Source organism: Prionailurus bengalensis, chromosome E4, assembly GCF_016509475.1.
Source record: "Prionailurus bengalensis isolate Pbe53 chromosome E4, Fcat_Pben_1.1_paternal_pri, whole genome shotgun sequence".
In the NCBI taxonomy this organism is placed as follows: domain Eukaryota; kingdom Metazoa; phylum Chordata; class Mammalia; order Carnivora; family Felidae; genus Prionailurus; species Prionailurus bengalensis.
This window is the reverse complement of record NC_057360.1, coordinates 53700427-53719807: the sequence shown is the minus strand read 5'-3', so window position 1 is coordinate 53719807 and position 19381 is coordinate 53700427. Positions and strand designations below refer to the sequence as shown.

The window sequence follows — 19381 nt, the reverse complement described above, 5'->3', positions numbered from 1 at the left end:
CAAATGTTACTTAATTTTTACTACAATTTTCTCCTTAAGATTTGGGCATCAGAATGCTACAAGGGAAAGGGTATTTTAAAATAATTTTTGTCTTTATTCTATCAATTTATAGGTACAGTTGTACCTACTGTATCTTTTCTCTAATTAGAGATGGCATGTAGACTGGCTCATTACTTCTGCCTAATGAGCCAGGCTCCATGCCACCTCTCTAATCAGAAAAGAGATAGGTACAGAATGTTCCCACGGACTTATTATAAATCATTTTCTTTCTCTCGCTTGCTCCTTTTTTTAATCAAAAAATTAAGTCACTGTCCTCCATACTTTTGTCCATATCCAAGATGGTTTCATTCAGGAGAGGTAATTGTGCAAGAGATTACTGTGAGCTGAATTAGGGGTGATCTCATGCAGTGCCGGGCTGGCTGTCTGTGCTTTGGAACAGACACTGCCTCAAATACAGGCATATCAAACGAAGGCCCATAGGAGAGCTAGATGTCTTTCCTCTCTTTCTCTGGTTGGGCTTAACTTGTTTCCCTGTTTCTGTACCCAGGAAGCAACAACTTTGCACGTGAGTGTTGGCTTGCTACAGAGCTTTTTTTAGTGGGGTCTCATATCTACCACAACTTTCTAGAAAAATATGTTGCCGATCACACTTTTCTTTTGCTGCAGGCCTTGTCTTTGCCTCCCCTAGGAAATTAATCAGTGACCACATGAATGCATTTCACTGACCCCTGTATACATATTAATGGAATATCTATACATATAATGTATTGATGCTAATGAGATAACCTGATTTGGTTGAGTTGATTTTTTAATATACAAATAGAAACACTTTAGACCATCTCTATGAACCAATATGTATAAGTTCCTTCTTAGAACATTTTCTTCCAGTGCAGGTGTATTTCAATGCCTCTAGTTGGACATAAAACCTGGAGGAGTTACGGTAGCAGACATGTAATTATAAGAAGTCTTTAATATCACTGTGGTAATTAACTACAACGGCCCTCCAAATTTTGGGTTTAAAAACACAAAATTTTGTGAATCAAAACTTTTCGTGGCTACTTCTGAATTGTGGGAATTTCCATGTTATGCATTTATAAGTGTCTAGCACGTTCTTAAGAAATTAACTGGTAATTATAGAATCAATAAAGATTTGCCATTTCTATGTAAAAGTGAATGCACAGGGAGGAAAAAGATAACCATCTAAAGCTAACTCCAATGTCCTTTCCCTTCCATGTGTTCTGTGTGTTGTGTATTAATTCATCTGCTTGTTTTTCATTCTTTAGTTGAAATACTACTTTTAATCTCTGCTGGTGTCCCATGGGTTAATATGTCTAACCTCACCTGGGTATAGAGGAAAGGAAAGGAAAATATTGAAACATCTGACATTTTTCTTTTGGTTGAGATTATGATAAATTTTTTCTGAGAGAATGTTTTTTGGAATTAGGGTAAAAAAAGAAATAGAAAAGTATAGAAATTGACTAATTAAGACAGGTTAATGGAATAGAAGAAGAGTATAGAAACAAGGCATATATAGGGATAGAGGGGTTTATTTAAAGGTTAAGTTGGTGTTTCAGATTGTCCTAGAGATTTCTCGCAATAAATCAGGACAATTGGCCAACTATGTTACAAAATAAAAAGATAAATTAAATGTATTCCTTCCAACTGTACAAAATAAAAACTGCAGATGAGTTAAAATTTAAATGCAAGGTATGTCATCGTGAGGTAGTAGAGGAAAATGAAAGCAAATGTTTCTTAATCCTGGCATATTGAAGACTTTTATTAGCATGATACCATGGCCAGAAACACTATAGGAAAATATTGAAAACATCTGACTAGTAAACTGAGAATTTAAAATTTAAACAATGCTTATCATTTTATGCTTAATTTGGCAAGGAATAAAAAAGAGATGATACTACTGTGGAAAGAGTTTAGGATAATCTGGCAAACTACAATAAGTAAAAATGTGGAGACTATTTAATCCAAGAATTCTACTTCCAGGATATATCTCAAGAATATAATTAGAGAAAACCTTAAATATGTACTCAAAAGTATTCATTGTAGAATTAAAGTAGCAAATAATTGGAACCAATTAAACATTTCAAAAGGGAATTGATTAAGTAAAGTTTAAATTATACTTAAATTGGAAAAATATGCAAAACTCAGAGAAAGGAAGTATGTCTATTTGTAGAGACAGAGGAGGAGGTTCGTGATGTGTTAGTACAAGAAAAAGCAAGAGTATGTAGTATAATACACTCTGAATTGAACATGGGTTGACAAAACACACATCTACATTGGACATTTAGGTTATTGGACATACAAATTACTATTGTTGTAATAATTAATACCTAAGAAACAAGGCATGAGATTTAGAATAAGAAAGAATTGGGTTTGAATCCCAGCTCTACTTCTTAAAAGTCAGGTGATTTGGCAAAGAATTACACTTCTCGGGGCACCTGGGTGGCTCAGTGGGTTGAGCGTCCATCTTCAGCTCAGGTCATGATCTCACGGTTGGTGGGTTTGAGCCCCATGTTTGACTCTGTGCTGACAGTTCAGAGCCTGAAGCCTGCTTAGGATTCTGTGTCTCCCTCCCTCTCTCTCTCTCTCTCTCTACCCCTCCCCCACTCGTGCTGTCTCTCTCTCTCTCTCTCAAAAATAAAAGAACATTGGGGCGCCTGGGTGGCGCAGTCGGTTAAGCGTCCGACTTCAGCCAGGTCACGATCTCGCAGTCCGTGAGTTCAAGCCCCGCGTCAGGCTCTGGGCTGATGGCTCAGAGCCTGGAGCCTGTTTCCGATTCTGTGTCTCCCTCTTTCTCTGTTCCTCCCCCGTTCATGCTCTGTCTCTCTCTGTCCCAAAAAAAATAAATAAATGTTGGGGAAAAAAAAATTAAAAAAAAATAAATAAAAATAAAAGAACATTAAAAAATTAAAAACAAAGAATTTTACTTCTCAATCCAATTTCCTGATTTGTTTTCCTAATTTTTCTAATTTGTCATGTGTGTACATACTTTTCAAGGTAATTGTAAAACTTACAAATAATATGGACATGGTTCATGAAAGGTACTTAATCAAATTTTGCCATGTTAAAGCTTATTGATTTTGTGAAACTTAAGTATTTTTAAATGATGGTCATAAACTGTATCAATTTTTTTGGCTCAGAGTCAAAATTTTCCTGGGGTGAGGAGGGAAGAATGTTAAATTTTGAGTAATGATGTGCTAGATGTTTGAAAGTACTTTGTGTATGTAAACCCCATGAAATAATTTCTTTTTCTCTTTAAAGATTAACCCTTTCTGGTATGTGTCATTGTTTCCTGAAACTCCTGTATTCCATCTGGTGTTAACTTATCTTCAGCCTGAAGTGCTTCCTTTTCCATTGCTCACGATTCAGTCTGGGAGAAACAAACTCAACTTTTAAAAATGTCTTTAATTTATCTCTGTTTTTAAAGGATATTTTCACTGGTTCCACTTACAGGAATTCCAAATTGATAATTGTTAATGTTTTCCCAACACTTTAAAGAATTATAATTTATTGTCTTCTGCCCTTCATTTTTTTCTGACGAGAAGTCAAGCCGTCATTCATATCAATGTTCGCTTGAATGTGGTAGGTTGTTTTTCCCTTGCTGCTTTTAAGGTTTTCTCTTGGATGTTAGCAGTTGAACTAAGTAGTGCCTATGTGTAGTTTTTATTATGTTTACCCTGGTTGAGGTTTGATCATACTCTTGGATGTGTGAAGTGATGTTTTCATTACTTTCAGATGTTCTTGATAACCATCTCTTAAAAATTTTCCTTCTTGTTTTTCCATTTTCCTTCTTTTTCTCTAGGACTTCAGTTACAATTATTTTAGAGCACTGGATATCATCCCACAGATCCTGAGCACTTTTTCCCCATACTCTTTTCTTTTGGTGTTTCTCTTTGCATATTTTCCATGGACCTGCCTTGAAATGCACTGATCATTTTCTCTGTTTTATTTAGGTTGCTGTTAAGCTTATGTAGAAAAGTCTTCATTCTTAATCTCATACTTTTCATTTCCAGCATTCCTATTTGGGTACTTTTTGGTAGATGTGATCTCTCTACTCAGATTTCCCCCATCCATTCGCACATGTTGTCAGTCACCACTTCCACTAGATCTTTTAGTATTTTTGTCTTAGGTATTTTCATATCCTTATTTAATAACTAATGTCTGGGCCATATCTGCATCACCTCCTATTAATGGTTTCCTGTCTTTACAATGGGCCACATTTTCTTCCTCATGTGTCTATAAATATTGTGTACTAGACATTGTATATAGGTTTGGAAAGACAGAAATGAATAATATTTACCTCTAGAGGAAAGAGCTCTCTATCAGGCTGAGAGAGAGAGAGAGAGAGAGAGAGAGAGAGAGAGCGAGCGCGTGTTGGGGGTTGTTGAGGAAAGTGAGTAGGAGAAGAATAACGTCAAACTGATTTGAAGTTGATCTGGATGTGGGCTTTATTACACTTTCAATGTTATGTCATTTGCCACTGGTTTCAGATGTTTGAGGATAGAATCGGGCTGGGTGCAGACTCACTGTGTGCTTGGGCCCTTTGGAATTCTAAGCTGTCGTTCCAGGGTACTATGGCTGACTCTCCCACCTCTTGCTTCTCTGTTAGGGAGACCAGCAGTCCTGGGTCTCATCTCTCCTATGAAAGGCTTGTACCTTTGTAGAATTTAATTTGTTTAGATTTCTTTGTGTCCTCTACTTTCTCAGGGGTTAAAAATGATTTTATAGTTTTCCTGGCATAATTTGGTCGTTGGGTTGATAGTAAAGTGATGGTCTCTTGCATCTGTCCATGTCTTAATCCGAAGATGAAGACCAACCAATATTGTAACATCTAATCTGTGCCTCTTTTCTTTCTTTGTCCAACTCTCCGCTTTAACTCTGCTGTCTGCTAGGCTGTCTCAGCGATGGCCAGTCTCTGGCTGTCTGGACCTAGAAGGATTATTATTTGGCCTCAAGGATTATTTTTGTGGAATTTAGGCATTCACCTTGTAGTTATCTCTTATAACTTTTTCTGGAGTAATTTTTGGCCTTTTGGGATCCTAACTGTACCTCTGGCTTTTTAAACTTTTAACGTGTTTTTTTGTTTTTTATTTATTTTGGTTTTCCCGAAATCTATTCACTGCCAGTATTTGAAGCTGAAAGGTAGTGACAATTCCTCACTTTTTTTTTATTGTTACTTTTCATGTCTGTGCCTCCTAGAGCTCCCTTTGTCCAGAAGCAGTATTTTAATCAGTATGTATAGCATATAAATATTGTGCATTTCCTTTTTCTGTCAGATATATGCTAATATTTATCAACTTGCACCCTCTGGTGCCCTGAATCCAGCCATTCTTCAACACCTCTGGGATGTTTAATCAATTTACTGAAACAACTTTCCCCTGTCTCTCACTCCCTTGTTGCGTTCTGTCCCTTCTTATTGAGCTTAAGTATCATGGTCAAATATTAGAATCACTTCCTTGCACACACCTTGACTCCTTTGCTTTTTATTTTTCCTCACTTGCTAGTATTACCATGGCAATACCCTGGATTGGTTAAATAGACCCAATCAGGATGACTTGTGCCACCTAACATTTATGACCATAAACCTCCTATGTGCCCATGATGCTGCCCTAGGTTCATTCCGTATTTCCCTTACGCATTCACGTTCTGCCTTTGGGTAACTGTGTACACGTTTTGTTCTGTCCTTAAATTTACTTCTTATCCTGACCCTCCGCTGATGATAATACCTTCCAGTTCACGAGGAAATTAAAACAAGTAATAAAATAACTACTATAAATTCCCACTGCTGTATTTATCCACCTCTGTCATATAATCTAGATCTTATCAAGGTAATTTTCACAGCATTTTTCCCCATTTGCTCCTGTAGCTTGTTTTCTAGTGTTTTGGAACTTCTCTAGTATTAATGGGACATGTCAAGGACATACAGATATGGTATGATTCTTCCATTAAATTTTTTTCTTAACTCCCACATCCTCCACCAGAGTAAGTGTTTTGTTTTGTTTCTTTGTTCCTCTTTTTAAGCAAAACTTCCTCCTTGTTTTGTCAGTGATAGCACTCTTTCTTTTCCAGTTCTACTGTCTACAGTCAGGCTTTAGCTCACCACAACATTTAAATTATACTTGTCAAATCTCTGCTGACCTTCACGTCATAAATCTGATAGTTAATTTCACATCTTTATCCTGTTTGACCCATCAACATCACTGAAAAGAGTTGAGATCACTCCTTCCTTGTATACTTTCTTCACTTGGTATCTAAGACCACATTATCTCCCGGTTTGTCCCTGAATTTCTAGTTGCTGTGTCTCAATTTGATTTCCTGGTTCCTGTTTATCCACTTGGCTTTCTTAACATTGGTACTCTAGGACTCACACCTTGGTTCTGTTTCCATGTCTGTAGACATGCACTCCCTTAAACATCACCTCCCACTTCAAAGTTTTAAATACCGTCTAAGTGGCTTAAATTCTAAATCGAAATCTATCTTCTTTCCTCGTTCCCCCAGCCTCTTTCCTAAATTCCAGAATGCTACATCAGACTATCTAAAATCTCCATTTGGATGCTTAATTTATATCTCATTTTTTTCCAAAACTGAAATTTGGATGTTTTAGACCTCTTACTTTGATACACATACTATTTCTTCTATGATCCTCCCCATTTCAGGTAAGTGCAGTTTCATTTTCCACTATTTCAGAAGGAAAGATTGGAGTCCTTGCCAGTTCTTCTCACATTTGACATATGTATCAGAAGAGTACTGTGGATGTTACCTTCAAAATATGTCCAGATTTTGATTCCAACTCACACTCGCTCTAGAGATAGCCCAGTCCAGGGCATGGTTGCTGCTCTTGCGTGGATTAATACAAAGTCTTTTAACTGCCTCCACCCTGCCATCCACTTTTTTCTCAACACAATAGCCAGGATTGTTCCGTTACTCATGAGTCAGATCATGTTACTTCTGTGTTCAAAATGCTTTATTATTTTCCTACCTCACTAGAGTGAAAGCCACCATTTTTATGATGGCCTATAAGACCTACATGATCTGACTACAGTTACTTCTCCGGCGTTACTATTGCTACCATTTCTTTTTCTCACTTTGTTTCACCCAAACTGGCCTTTTTGCTGTTGTTTGAATATGCGAAGCCCACTTCTGTCTTAGGGTCTTTTCCGTATTCACTGTTCCTTTAGACTGGAAGTCTATACCTTCAGATTTCCATAGTGCTGACTCCCTCTCTTTGGGTCTGCTCAAATATTGCCTTCTTAATAACCCTCCAGTTCCCCACGTTTTGCCCCTCATTATGCTGCTTTTTTTTCTCTTCATGGAACTTACCATTTTAACTTAGTATATGAGTTACTTAGTATTTTTATTGTATACATACGTTTTCCCTTCTAGAATATAAATTCTGGGATTTTTTGTTTGTTTGTTTACATTGTTCTCTGATGTATCCCTAGAGCCTGGAAGATTGCCTGTCACATGATAGCCATTCAATAAATATTTGCTGTTTGCTCAACAAGTGGATGAAGTGAGAGGATCTGAAGGGTAGAGTATATGGATATAGCTAAAATTAGTTTGTCAGCCTCACCTCTCTGGCAGTGTTCCAGATGTGATTTCTAATGGACTTGCTCTGTGAGGATGGAAAATGTTACAAAGAAGTAGTTGAGCAGATACTGGTGATTAAAGGAGAAGAAGAAGTCAAAGGTGTATCATAAAGAGAAATAGGGATGTTGGGATTTTGTGTGTATATGTGTGCATATATGAGGTGGAGAGGAGAGCGGAGAAGAAGAAAAGGAGAGAAAGGTTAATGCAGGGGAGAAACTGAGGGAAAGGAGAGTGAGCTTAAGGGAATTAATGTTGATTATTTGAGGTAGAAATGGAATAGCCAAGTAGAAATGGCAAAATGTCGTTTGAGACAGGAGACTGGATTTGAGGACTGATTTAGGGTTAGTGATATGGAGATAAGAATATTCCTTATAGAGGTTATTTTTGAAGTTCTAGAAGCAGATAAAATTATTGGAGGAGAGAAAACTAGAAAAAAAGAGTATGGAGCTACAGATAGAGGGTTGGGAGATGGGGGTAAAGATTAGAGGCACCCAAGGAGCTTCAGAAGTATCCCAAGGGTTAGGATATTAGAAGACAAATGATGATGATTTCAAGATGTTCTTCAATAATACCAAACACCAGAATACTAAGGAGAAGTTATAAGACTGAAAATCACTCCTAGGTTGGCCATCAAGAGTATACTTTCAGTCTAGCGATAGAGAAAAGGGAATGTAGATCACTTAAAATGAGACTAAATGGTAAGGAAAAGGAGACTTTGGGTGTAGATATTGCAGAAAACTGGTTCTGAAAAGAAGAAAAGGAATTGGATGAAATTAGCATAATATAAGGTTCTGTTCTCTGTTCTCTGATTCAATTACTCTTCACTATTTTGTGGCCATCCTTTGATTCTTCAGGATAACAGCTTTCTTTTCACTGATTTAAATAATGATTCTGGAGGTAAATTTTCAAACTTTCCTTCATTCAAGAAATTTTATAATACTGTATGTATTGTACAATTGTATAATAATACCTGTATTAATTGTATATGACTGTACATTAAATGCTTATGTTTTTTATTGTCTGCAATGATAGCTTCATTTGGAGCTTTATTTCCTTATGGTTACATGATAATTGGAGTATATTTTCATTCTTTTCTCTTGATGCCTAAAAACAACAATAACAGTAACAACAAAACCAGAAAACACACTCTAGGTTTTTTTCTTGGCATGAAGCCCTTACCATTTTGAGCACTTAAAAAAATGAGCAAGATTGACTCTATTCTAGAACCATCATATTTTGAAGTTCTAGATTTTTATGATTTATTTTAAGATTTGTTGTAGAAAAAGTGTTTTCTTTAGTGTCACAATGAAGTGACAGAAATCAGGTAATTAACCTATCTCTTCATGCATACCTTTAATTTCAATTTGAATTCCTGATAGAAATGATGAAAGGCAATTAGCTAAGTCTTTGTTAAAAGGAGATATATTAGCTTTTATTTTACTGCATTGAGATTTTGTTCTTTACATGTGAATCTATTAATGGTATTGTCAAAATGCTCAGTCTTTAAGCTCTGTTTTTTTTTAAAGGAGGATTCTGTTTGATATCATGTTAGATATTATTTCCAAAAAGAAATTCAGTAATTATCTTTAGTTCTTTTAACCTATGGGTAGATGTCTCTAAAACTACCTATGCTAATTATCATACTTCTATTTCTAAAACTTTTGGTTCACAAGGGACAGATCTAATCTTACTAACTTCACATTGTTATTACTATTTATTTGACTTTAACATTTATAGCAACATCTAACCTTCTAAAATAATTTAGAAATACCCCCACTTTCTTTATGTCAGTGATTTCCCAGGCAATGAACATGTGAAATTGAAATTTCAAAATGTATTTAAGCAATTTTTAAAGATTCTTAAAGATCTCCTTTCCTGTTACGCATTTACATTTATCATTCTCATGTATATTTGTATGATTTTGTTATAAGGTTGACTCATATAAAATTGCCATTTTTTACATTAAAAATGGCCAAATATTGGCTATTTCAGATGGTTAAACCTAATATATAGGTAAGTATCCTTAAATAACATAATATATGCTATTATCTTCATGTTAAAATGTACAGAATGGCTTCTTAGTGTATTTTCAACTTGGTGCTTGCACAAAAATGGAGAATTATTTGAGATCTGGTTCATTCCTTGTAGTTGTGTTATTCATATCCCATTATATGAACAAAAGCATTTATTTGTTCCCAAGTTGAGAATTAGTTTTATCTCATTTTATAATTTATAAAATTCTATAATTTTAAATTTCTCCTCGGACACATTCATCTTTCTTCCCTTCTATTCTGTAAAATGTATATTATTCTTGCTTAATTGCCCTAGCTGGTATGCCCAGAACACTGTTGAATAGAAGGGGCAAGAGTGGACATTAGTGTCTTGTTCCTGATTGCAGGGGGAAAACATTTAGTTTCTCACCACAAAGTGTAATGCTAACTGTAGGTTTTTATAAATGTTCTTTATCCAATGAGGAATGCCAGAGTCCAGCTCCAGCAGGTCCAGGGGTTCCCGAAGGATGAACAGCAGCAGCGAAAAGGTGAAAATAAAACAAAAATAAAATGGACACAGACAACAGCAGTGTGTTAGACTGGCCGCTTTATTGTAGCAAGCGTGGCATTATATTTGTTAGCAAATTCCTGGTAGCGTGCGTTATGTTTCTCGGCATTACCTAATTCTAAAAATGTTCCTTTGTGTGATCACCCATAAAGGAACAACATAGTTATTTTCTAGTAACATTCCCTCCTACCCTTTCAAGGTCATCTAGCTCTCAACACCTCAAGTGGAATGTTTTACAAGGACATGACTTCTTAATTGTTCCTTTGTGCCATCTGTGGTACAAGGGACAAGAATATTCACTTTGGTCTGGGGTGCGGGGAGGGAGCCAAGAGGGCCCTGGGAGCCCACGCCCTATGTGCTCCCAGAGAGACAATGTATACCTAGGAACTAATGAACCATTCTGTACCTTAACCCACCAGGTCCAGTTATCATCTGGAATGCCTCCTGGGGGCCAAGTGGGCCTAGGGGTTGGAGTAATTTGTATCCATAGATACATTCCTTTGTTGCCGGAGTGGGGATTTCGAACCCATTTGTCCCCCTTCTTGGCTGGGAAATATATGAGGCTATCCTCCCTTTAGGTAGAGGAGTGTTTATAGGGGGCAGCAAGGGCTGGATGTAGGGCCGCATAATTTCCTGTGGACTCTTATTTCTTTCCCCAATGGTTCTTTTCCCGGGGGGGCCGTTGTGGGCAATTCCCCAACTGGCAATTCCCCAGGTACTTTCATTGATGGGGGGCTGCCCTGACCAACGCGAAGGCCAAATTACATACAAGCAGGAGTACAAGAAGCTTCACTGTCGGTGGGCCGCCAGGCCATCCCAATCGGTCCGCCGCCTGGGCGCTGCCATCAGGCTGGTTGGATAGCTTGGCATCCAGCAGAGGAACTTCCCTTCTTTCATAGCTTGTTTTTATAATGAAATAGGTTTGGAATTTGGCAAATGCCTTTCCTGAATCTATGAAGATGATCATTTGTTTTTTATCCTTTATTCTATCAATATTATGCATTATTCAATATTCACGTATTGGACCAGCCTTGTATCTCTGGAATAAATCTCAGTTGCTTATGGTATATAATCTTTTTATTTATGGTGTTTGATTTAGTTTACTAGTGTTCTGTTGAAGATTTTACCTCTCTATTCATAAAACATATTAATCTGTAACTTTCTTATGATGTCTTTATTGGTTTTGGTATCAGGATGAGATGATTCTATGAATCTGTGAATTCTGATTCAGTCTATGAATGAGTTGAGAAGTGTTTCTTCCTCTTCTATTTCTTTTGGAAGAACTTGTGAGGGACTGGAGTTATTCCTTGTTTAAATGTTTAGAAGAATCCACCAGTTGAAAGCATGCGGTCCTGGATTTTCTTTGTGTGTAGTTGTTTTTATTATTAATTTATTCTCTTTGCTTATTAAAACTACTCAGAATGCCTATTTCTTCTTGAGTCAGAATGTTTCAGTAGTTTGTACCTTTTGTGGAATTTGTTCATCTTATCAAGATTATCTGATCGTTAGTAAACAGTTTACAGAATTATCTTACAATCTTTCATGTCCGTAAGATCATTTGTAATGTTCCTTCTTTCATTCCTGATTTGACTTTTCTGTCCTTTGTTTACCCCATTTCCATTTAATGTAATTATTGATAAGGTAGTTGAAATGTCACTTTGCTATTTGTTTTCTATATGTCCTTTTTGTTCCTCTATTTCTCCATTAATATTTTCTTTTGTGTTAATATGTTTTAGTATACCATTTTAACCTCCTCGTCATTTTTTTTTACTATTTGTTATTTTGTTAGTAGTTTCCCAGGGTATTAAAATTAACATCTAGTTTTCATTAATACCAACTTCTTTTTTTTTAAGTTTACATATTTTGAGAGAGAAAGACAGCATGAGCAGAGGTGGAGCAGAGAGTGTGGTAGAATGAATTCTAAGAGGCTTTAACTCACAAACTGTGAGATCATGATTTGAGCAAGATTGAGAATAAGACTCTTAACTTACTGAGCCACCCAGGCACCCCAATACCAAATTAATTTCGATAGTATACAAAAACTTTGTATCTATTTAGTTTTTTTCCCTCCCCCTTGTTATTGTCATTCAAATTATGGTGTTAGATGTCCGTCAACACAGAATTATAATTATTGTATTATGCAGTTGTTTTTTTAAATCAGGAGAGAAAGTATTATAAATAAAAATGCATTTATATTATCTTATATATTTATATTTGTAGTTACTTTACAGGGGCTCTTTATTTCTTCAGGTACATTAGAGTTATTGTTTAGTGTCTTTTTATTTCAACATAAAAATTTACTTTAGTAATTTATATGAAGCATGTCTACTAGTCACATTCTCTCCAATTTTGTTTATCTGGGAATGTTTTAATTTGTCCTTCATTTTTGAAGAATAGTTTTACTGGAGAGAATATTTGGTTGGCAATATTTTTTCTTTCAGTGCCCTAAATATGTCATCCCGCTGCCTTCTGGCCTCCATGGCTTCTGATTAAAATTATGTTGTTAATCTTATTGAACATACTTTGTATCAGATGGGTCATTTCTCTCTTGCTGCTTTCATGATTTTCTCTTTGTCTTCTAACAGTCTGATAATAATATCTCTAGGTGTAGATCTTTTTGAATTTATCCTTCTTTGAGTTCATTGAGCTTCTTGGATGTGTAGGTAATGGTATTCATCAAATCTGAAAAAGTTTTAGTAATTTTTTAAAAATATTTTTTCTGCTCTTTTTTCTGTATCTTTTCTTGGGATTCCTATTATACTTATGTTGGTACACTTGATGGTGTCTCAGTTTTCTGAGGCTCTGTTTATTTTTCTGCATTACTTTTTCCTTCTTCCTCAGACTGAATAACCTAATTTGACCTATCTTCATGTTCATCAATTCCTTCTTCTGCCATTTGTATCTACTATTGAACTCCTCTAGTGAATTTTTATTTTCACAATTTGTCTCCTTACTCATATTCTCTATTTGCTGAGGCACCATTTTCATCCTTTCTTTAGTTTTTTGAGCAACTATTTAAAATAGTTGATTTAAAGTCTTTGTCTGCTAAGTTTAATGTATGGACTTACAATTGACCAAGTTTCTATGACTGCTTTTCCTTCCACTCTATATCAACCTGTTAACCATAGTTTCTTTTGTTGTTGTTTTTGCACGTGTCACTTTTTTTGTTAAAAACTGGATGTTTAAATAATATAGCAAATCTGGAAATCATTCTTCCCTTTCTCATGTTTTTTTATGCTTCTGTTTATTGCTGCTTTCTTGTTTAGTGACTGACCTGATTTACATACAGTCTATATTATTGTCACATGTGGGCACTGATTCCTGGGTTCAGTTAACTTAGTGCTCAGCTAAATGTTTGAAGAGAGAATTTCTTAAATTCCTAGAATGAATAAGTTTTTCAGTCTTGGCTTAAAGCTCTGTATTTGTGTTAAAGTGTGCCTCTAATGTTTAAACAGATAAGCTGTCTTCTTTAGTCACCACTACCTGCTTGTGCAGAGCCAGAATGTCAAGCAGAGGTGAGAACTTAGGTTCTTCTCAGGTTTCTCTTGAGCATGCACATAGGCTTTATATGTGCATGGCATTCTAGATTTCCAGTAATATTTCAGAGCTTTGCAAAACTCCCTATGGACATTTATGCTTCAGCTTTTCTATTTAACTTTTTTGCTTTGTTTGTTGTTTACCCAACTATTATCTCTACCTCAGGCAACTGCGATGGTAAGCAGTTGCTACTGATTATTTCCAACAAACATCCATAGAGAAATGACTGTTTCCACTGGGCAAGCTCTGAGTCTGTTCAAGTCTTGCTCATGGGTTTTCTAAGGTATTGTCAGACAGACTAAATTTTCTGAGGTTGGAGCTTTGTAAGAACTCCAATTTCATTCTGATTTCTCCAGTGGCTGCTAGGCTGCTGTTTCTCACTGTTATCATGGATATTTATTTTCAAGGTTACCACTGAGTGGCAGAGAGGAGGATGGGAACAGAGAAAGTTAAAATGCCAACCCCCCCCCAAAAAACCATGCAATTCTTACTGATGTTCAGAGATTAAAAATAAAACCTCCCTGGATTGTGGCAGAGTTTTGGTTAATTTACAGAGTCCCAGAGAAGTTGTTTTGACACTCTTTGCTAGAGTTTTCATTGCTTTTATGGAAGAGAGAATTTTCAGTTGTTCTTTCTCTGCCATTCATAATGACATCCTGTAATTTCTCTCATCATTGTTTTGCATTTTTCTCCCTACAGACACTGTCATGTTATGTTAGATTTATAACTAGTGTTTCATGTTTTGTGGCTAATACAAATCATACTTAAAAAATTTATTTTCAGTGTTTCATCACTAGTATATAAGAATTGAATTGACTTTTATATATTTAACTTGTATCATATAAAATTGCTAAGTTCACTTTTTCTAGTAGCTTTTATGTAGATTCACTGGAATTCTTTAAGTAGACACTCCTGTTATCCACAAATAGGGGCAGTTTTATTTCTTCCTTTCCAGTGGCTGTGACATTTATTAATTTAGGTTTTTTGAAAACCTATTTTTACCCTGATTTATATATTAGATTACTTACACTGTTCCCATTTATCTAATTTTGCTATGCCACCTGTTATAATGTGGATGTACTGCCTTTTCCCAGTCATTATCTGTTTTCTGAGTAGACAATTATGAGATCTTTCCGGTATGAGTCTGTCTGTTTCCCTGACCCATTTATATTATTTAGACATATTTTGGCCATATGAATATTTTTTCAAAGAAGAATCTTTTTATAGACTATTTATTCCAGTGAATATCTACTGTTAAGGAATTGGCAACTAGGAAAGGAAGGAGTAAAATCCATCTTAATCCTCAAAATATTTTACGATATTTCCCACTGAAACCAAAATCATAATTCTCTTATTTAGAATGGATAATTCACATTAACTATAGGTATTTACAGAATTTTTTCTCACTTCTTGCTTTGGATATTTTTTTCAAATATGAATTCTTCAGTAGAGGATGTGATTTTTCTATGTTCAGACTCCAAAATTTACAACTAAAATGGTTTTTAAAGGTCATAAAACACAGCCCCTTTATTTTATAGATGATAAAATATATTTTATTATTCCTCTGCAGCAGAGCTTCCCTTTAACTATTATTAAAATATAGGAAGTTAATTCTAATTTATCAGTATTGAAATGTACACCTCCACTTCTACACCCTGGTCTGACTACTATCATCTTTCACTTGGATTACTATAATAGCTTAACTGGTCTCACTACCTGTACCCTTGTCCTCTCCATTCTATTCTTAACACTTTTGAATAAACCTGAGATCATGTCAGTCCTCTCCTCTAAACCCTCCAGTGTCTTCCTATTTCATTCAGAATAAAAATCAAAGTCTTTACAGTAGGTTTGCAAGGCTTTTAATGACTGAACCCCTTTCCCCCCAGCCAGTTACTTGTCTGACCTAATCTTCCAATAGCCTCCCCTCTATTATTCTGCTCCTGGATGCTGGCTCCTTGCAGTTCCTCTCACATGCCAAGCATACTGCCTTAGGGGTCTGTGCACTCATTGGCTCCTGTCTGGAATATTTTGCCCCTAGATATATGAATGATTCATTCCCTTTCTCCTGTCAATACCACATTCTCAATGAGGCCTCTCTTGAACATACCATCCAAATTAAAACTCCAGTCTATGCTTTCCAAGCTTCTCTAATTTCCCCAAATTTTCATAGCATTTATCATGTTCTAGTGTACTATGTAAATTACTCATGTATTATGCTCATCTAGCTGCTTAAATGCAAGCTCCATAAAATAAGTGTTTGGGGTTTTGCGCCTATCTTGTGAACTGATAGATCCCTGGAACCTGTGAAAGTGCCTAACACATAATAGGCAATCAGTAAATACTTGTTGAATGAATGAATGCATAAAAGAGTACAGCCACCTTGACAATTTGAAACCATGATTCTGGCTTTGACAAAATCAAAACATTCATTATTTTTGCTTTCAGTTAGATTAGGCCTTTGAAAATCACAAATGATTATCTCATATTTTTTATGATCTGTATTTTCTGGGTTATTTGAGATAAAACATTCAACAGTGGGGCACTTTTAAATTCAGGATGTGGCACTACAGCAAGGGTTATATAGCGGAGGCTAGGGAGATAAGGGTTGGATGTGGTTTGAGTGTGAAGAGGTGAAGGTAAAGAAATAAACAGAAGGTAGATCCAGCTTCCTTCATTTAGGAAGACAATATTCATTACCTCTTATCTCAGAAAGACAATTAATACCATGAGTAGTTTTTTTCTGTTTGTCTTCACCACTCCCCTACAAAAACACACAAGCATACGATAAGTTAGCCATATTCATACCTGTTCCTCCCATCTTTCCTCCTATCTTCAAGAAAGGCATATCCTTCCTCTGCCATTCCCTACTTTGCTTAACTTTAGGTCTTAGATCCAGATCAATTTATCAAGTTTTCTGGATGGCCACTTCACCTATGAACAAATTATTGTATTTTCTTATTTCTTTCAATTACACATTTTAAAGCAAACTGTGTTGGAATTCTAAAAATTTGTGCAGACTTTTATAGTATTTTCTTGTTTTGTCTTCATAACACCAATTTAATAAATAGTTTGCACTTGTTTCTGGAAAGATAGGATAGATCAACTCTCCTTACTGAAAAGTCAGAGCAGGAGGCTGTGTAGTCCACCTTCTTCCTGTGGACCTCAGGTTGTGGGGTACGTGAAAGACCGAGACAGAGGGGTGGAGAGGGAAAGTCCATAAACATAGTTTTTTCTTAAAGTATATTGTTTGAAAATATTTATATTTATGAAATAATATTAATAGATAAAATATTCTTGATTACTTTCTTAAATGTCCTTTACAATATATATCTATATATATGTATATATGCATGTGCACACAAACATGTGCGCACAAACATATATACACACACGTGCACATATACATTTACACAGACACATACTCATGCCAGATGTCACCCTCTTTGCTCATTCATCTTCTCCTGCTTCTGAGATCAATATCTCAGACTATTCGGTGTGCTAATTCTACTCGACATCTTTTATTCATCAGATATATCCTTACCCTGCCCCAGTTTCTTCCATATCACCACCAAGGAGCTGCAACAAAGATAGATCAAATATTCTTTAAAACTCTTATCGAGACAAAAGGACAATAGCTTAAAAACAAACACACTGGGGCACCTGGGTGACTCAGTCCGTTGAGCATCCGATTCTTGATTTCAGCTCAGGTTATGATCCCAGGGTTGTGGGACCAAATCCTGCATCTGGCTCAACACTGGGCATGGAGCTTGCTTAAGATTCTCTCTCTGTCTCTGTCTCTGTCTCTCTTTCTCCCCTCCCTCTCTGCCCCTCCCCCAGTTGCACTCTCTCTATCTCTCAAGTAAACGAACTTTTGAGGAAATGGTCATTTGGTAAGTTGGCCATTGCCCTAAATTTAATTTCCCTAAAAAATAATTATTGAATTGGCACAATAAGGTAGATCACATCCCCTCTTCCGTTCCCATGATCCAGACTCTGGCTAGAATTATTCAATTTAATCAAATTTTCCTCATTATTAGAAGCATAATAACAAACCCGAGAGGTGGTAGGTTTTTTTGTTTGTTTGTTTTTTGTTTTTTTAGGTTTTTCTGTTCCCATTCTCTTGGGCTTACCTGTTATTAAATTCTAAATAAATATTTGCTAAATGAATTAATGAAGCAATGTGTGATTTAAGGTTGATATCTACCTACACCTTGAAAGTTCACCTAATTCAATGCAGAGTGGACTTTGAATCTGGCTTATCTTAGAAGAATTCTCAGGAGGTAATGGAATTTTGAGACTGAGCTAGAATACCATTGATATATGTGAATAACTCAAAATTTATGAATAGGAGGTTTTCAATTTATCCTCATTTACTGGAGATTTTCTAGACTAGGCATTAATCTAAGTTTGGAGATGACCCAAAATGATACTCTGGAGCTTGGAGACAGAACAGGGGCAGGGGGGGGGTGGGGTGGTGGTGATAGAACAGGTTGGGAGACTTCCTCTTGGCAATGCAAATGCTCTGGGAATTGCAGATGAAAGTAGATGACAATCAAATTTAGCATTGATAACATGATAGATTTATAGGTTTATAAACTAGAGAGAAATTTGATTTGGGGAGTTATGGAATGAATAAGTCACAGGGATGAGAAGTACAGCATAGGGAATAGAATCAATGGTATTGTAATGCATTTTATGGTGACAGATGGGAGCTACACTTGTGGTGAGCATAATATAACATATAGAGTTGAATTATTGTGTTGTACCCCTGAAAATAATGTGACATTGTGTGTCAATTCTACTCCAATTAAAATAAATAAAAAATATTTGGGGAGGCAGTTTCTGGAGAAAGACAACAAGTTGGGTCAGTAAACAGGCTGGGCAAAATATTCACTTTGGCTTAAATTTTGCAATGTCTGTGGAAAACACTATGATTATTTTATTTTATTTTATTTTTATTTTAGAGAGACAGAATGAGTGGGAAAGAGGGGCAGAGGGAGAGAGAGAAAGAATCTTAAGCAGGCTTCATGCTTAGCATGGAGTTTGATATGAGGCTCAATCCCATGACCCTGGAATCATGACCTGAGCCAAAATCAAGAGTGGAACGCTCAACTGATTTATTTATTTATTTGTCAGCCACTGCTTGGGAAACTGCAACTTCTTATATGATGTATATTATGTGTATTCTGCAGGATTAGAGCAGTTTGTTGGAAGAATGCAAGATTTTCAATTATACCAAGTGGCACTTACAAACAGGTAAGTGAATGTGGTGGTGTAGAGTTCAACAGGTATAAGAATAATTCTTGAATTCAATTCAGTAAGGGTTGCAAAAGATTGTTATTTTTCATCTTTATAGATTTGAGAAATATCACCTAATTAATGTTTACACTGTTTGCTTTGACTTAGTCTATGGTTGTTATTCACTAGTGCTCCTCTGTTGGGTAACTTCTTATAATATGAAATTGATCAAAATCTTTACAAAGGTGTGGTAGACTCTAAGTCTAAAGTTCTCTTTTGGCCAGCAAAAGAGTGGGACTCAGGATGAAAAGCGAGAGATGGTTAATGTCTGGGAAAAGACAAGAGCCCCGAATAAGGGTCTTAGCCCCATTTTTATTAGGATCAGAAGACTTATAAACATGATGTTGGACGTGCACAAAGAGACAATGAATCTGTGAACATT

The 19381-nt window shown here is 35.9% G+C and overlaps 1 protein-coding gene across 1 annotated transcript in view; it reads left to right on the top strand.

The window, feature by feature from the left end:
• Positions 1 to 19381, top strand: part of USH2A (usherin) — a 736138-nt gene that overhangs the window by 64643 nt on the left and 652114 nt on the right. Inside the window, exon 5 of the mRNA XM_043568966.1 lies at positions 18894 to 18957. Coding sequence (XP_043424901.1) covers positions 18894 to 18957 — 64 coding nt within the window. The remainder of the gene's footprint in view (positions 1 to 18893; positions 18958 to 19381) is intronic.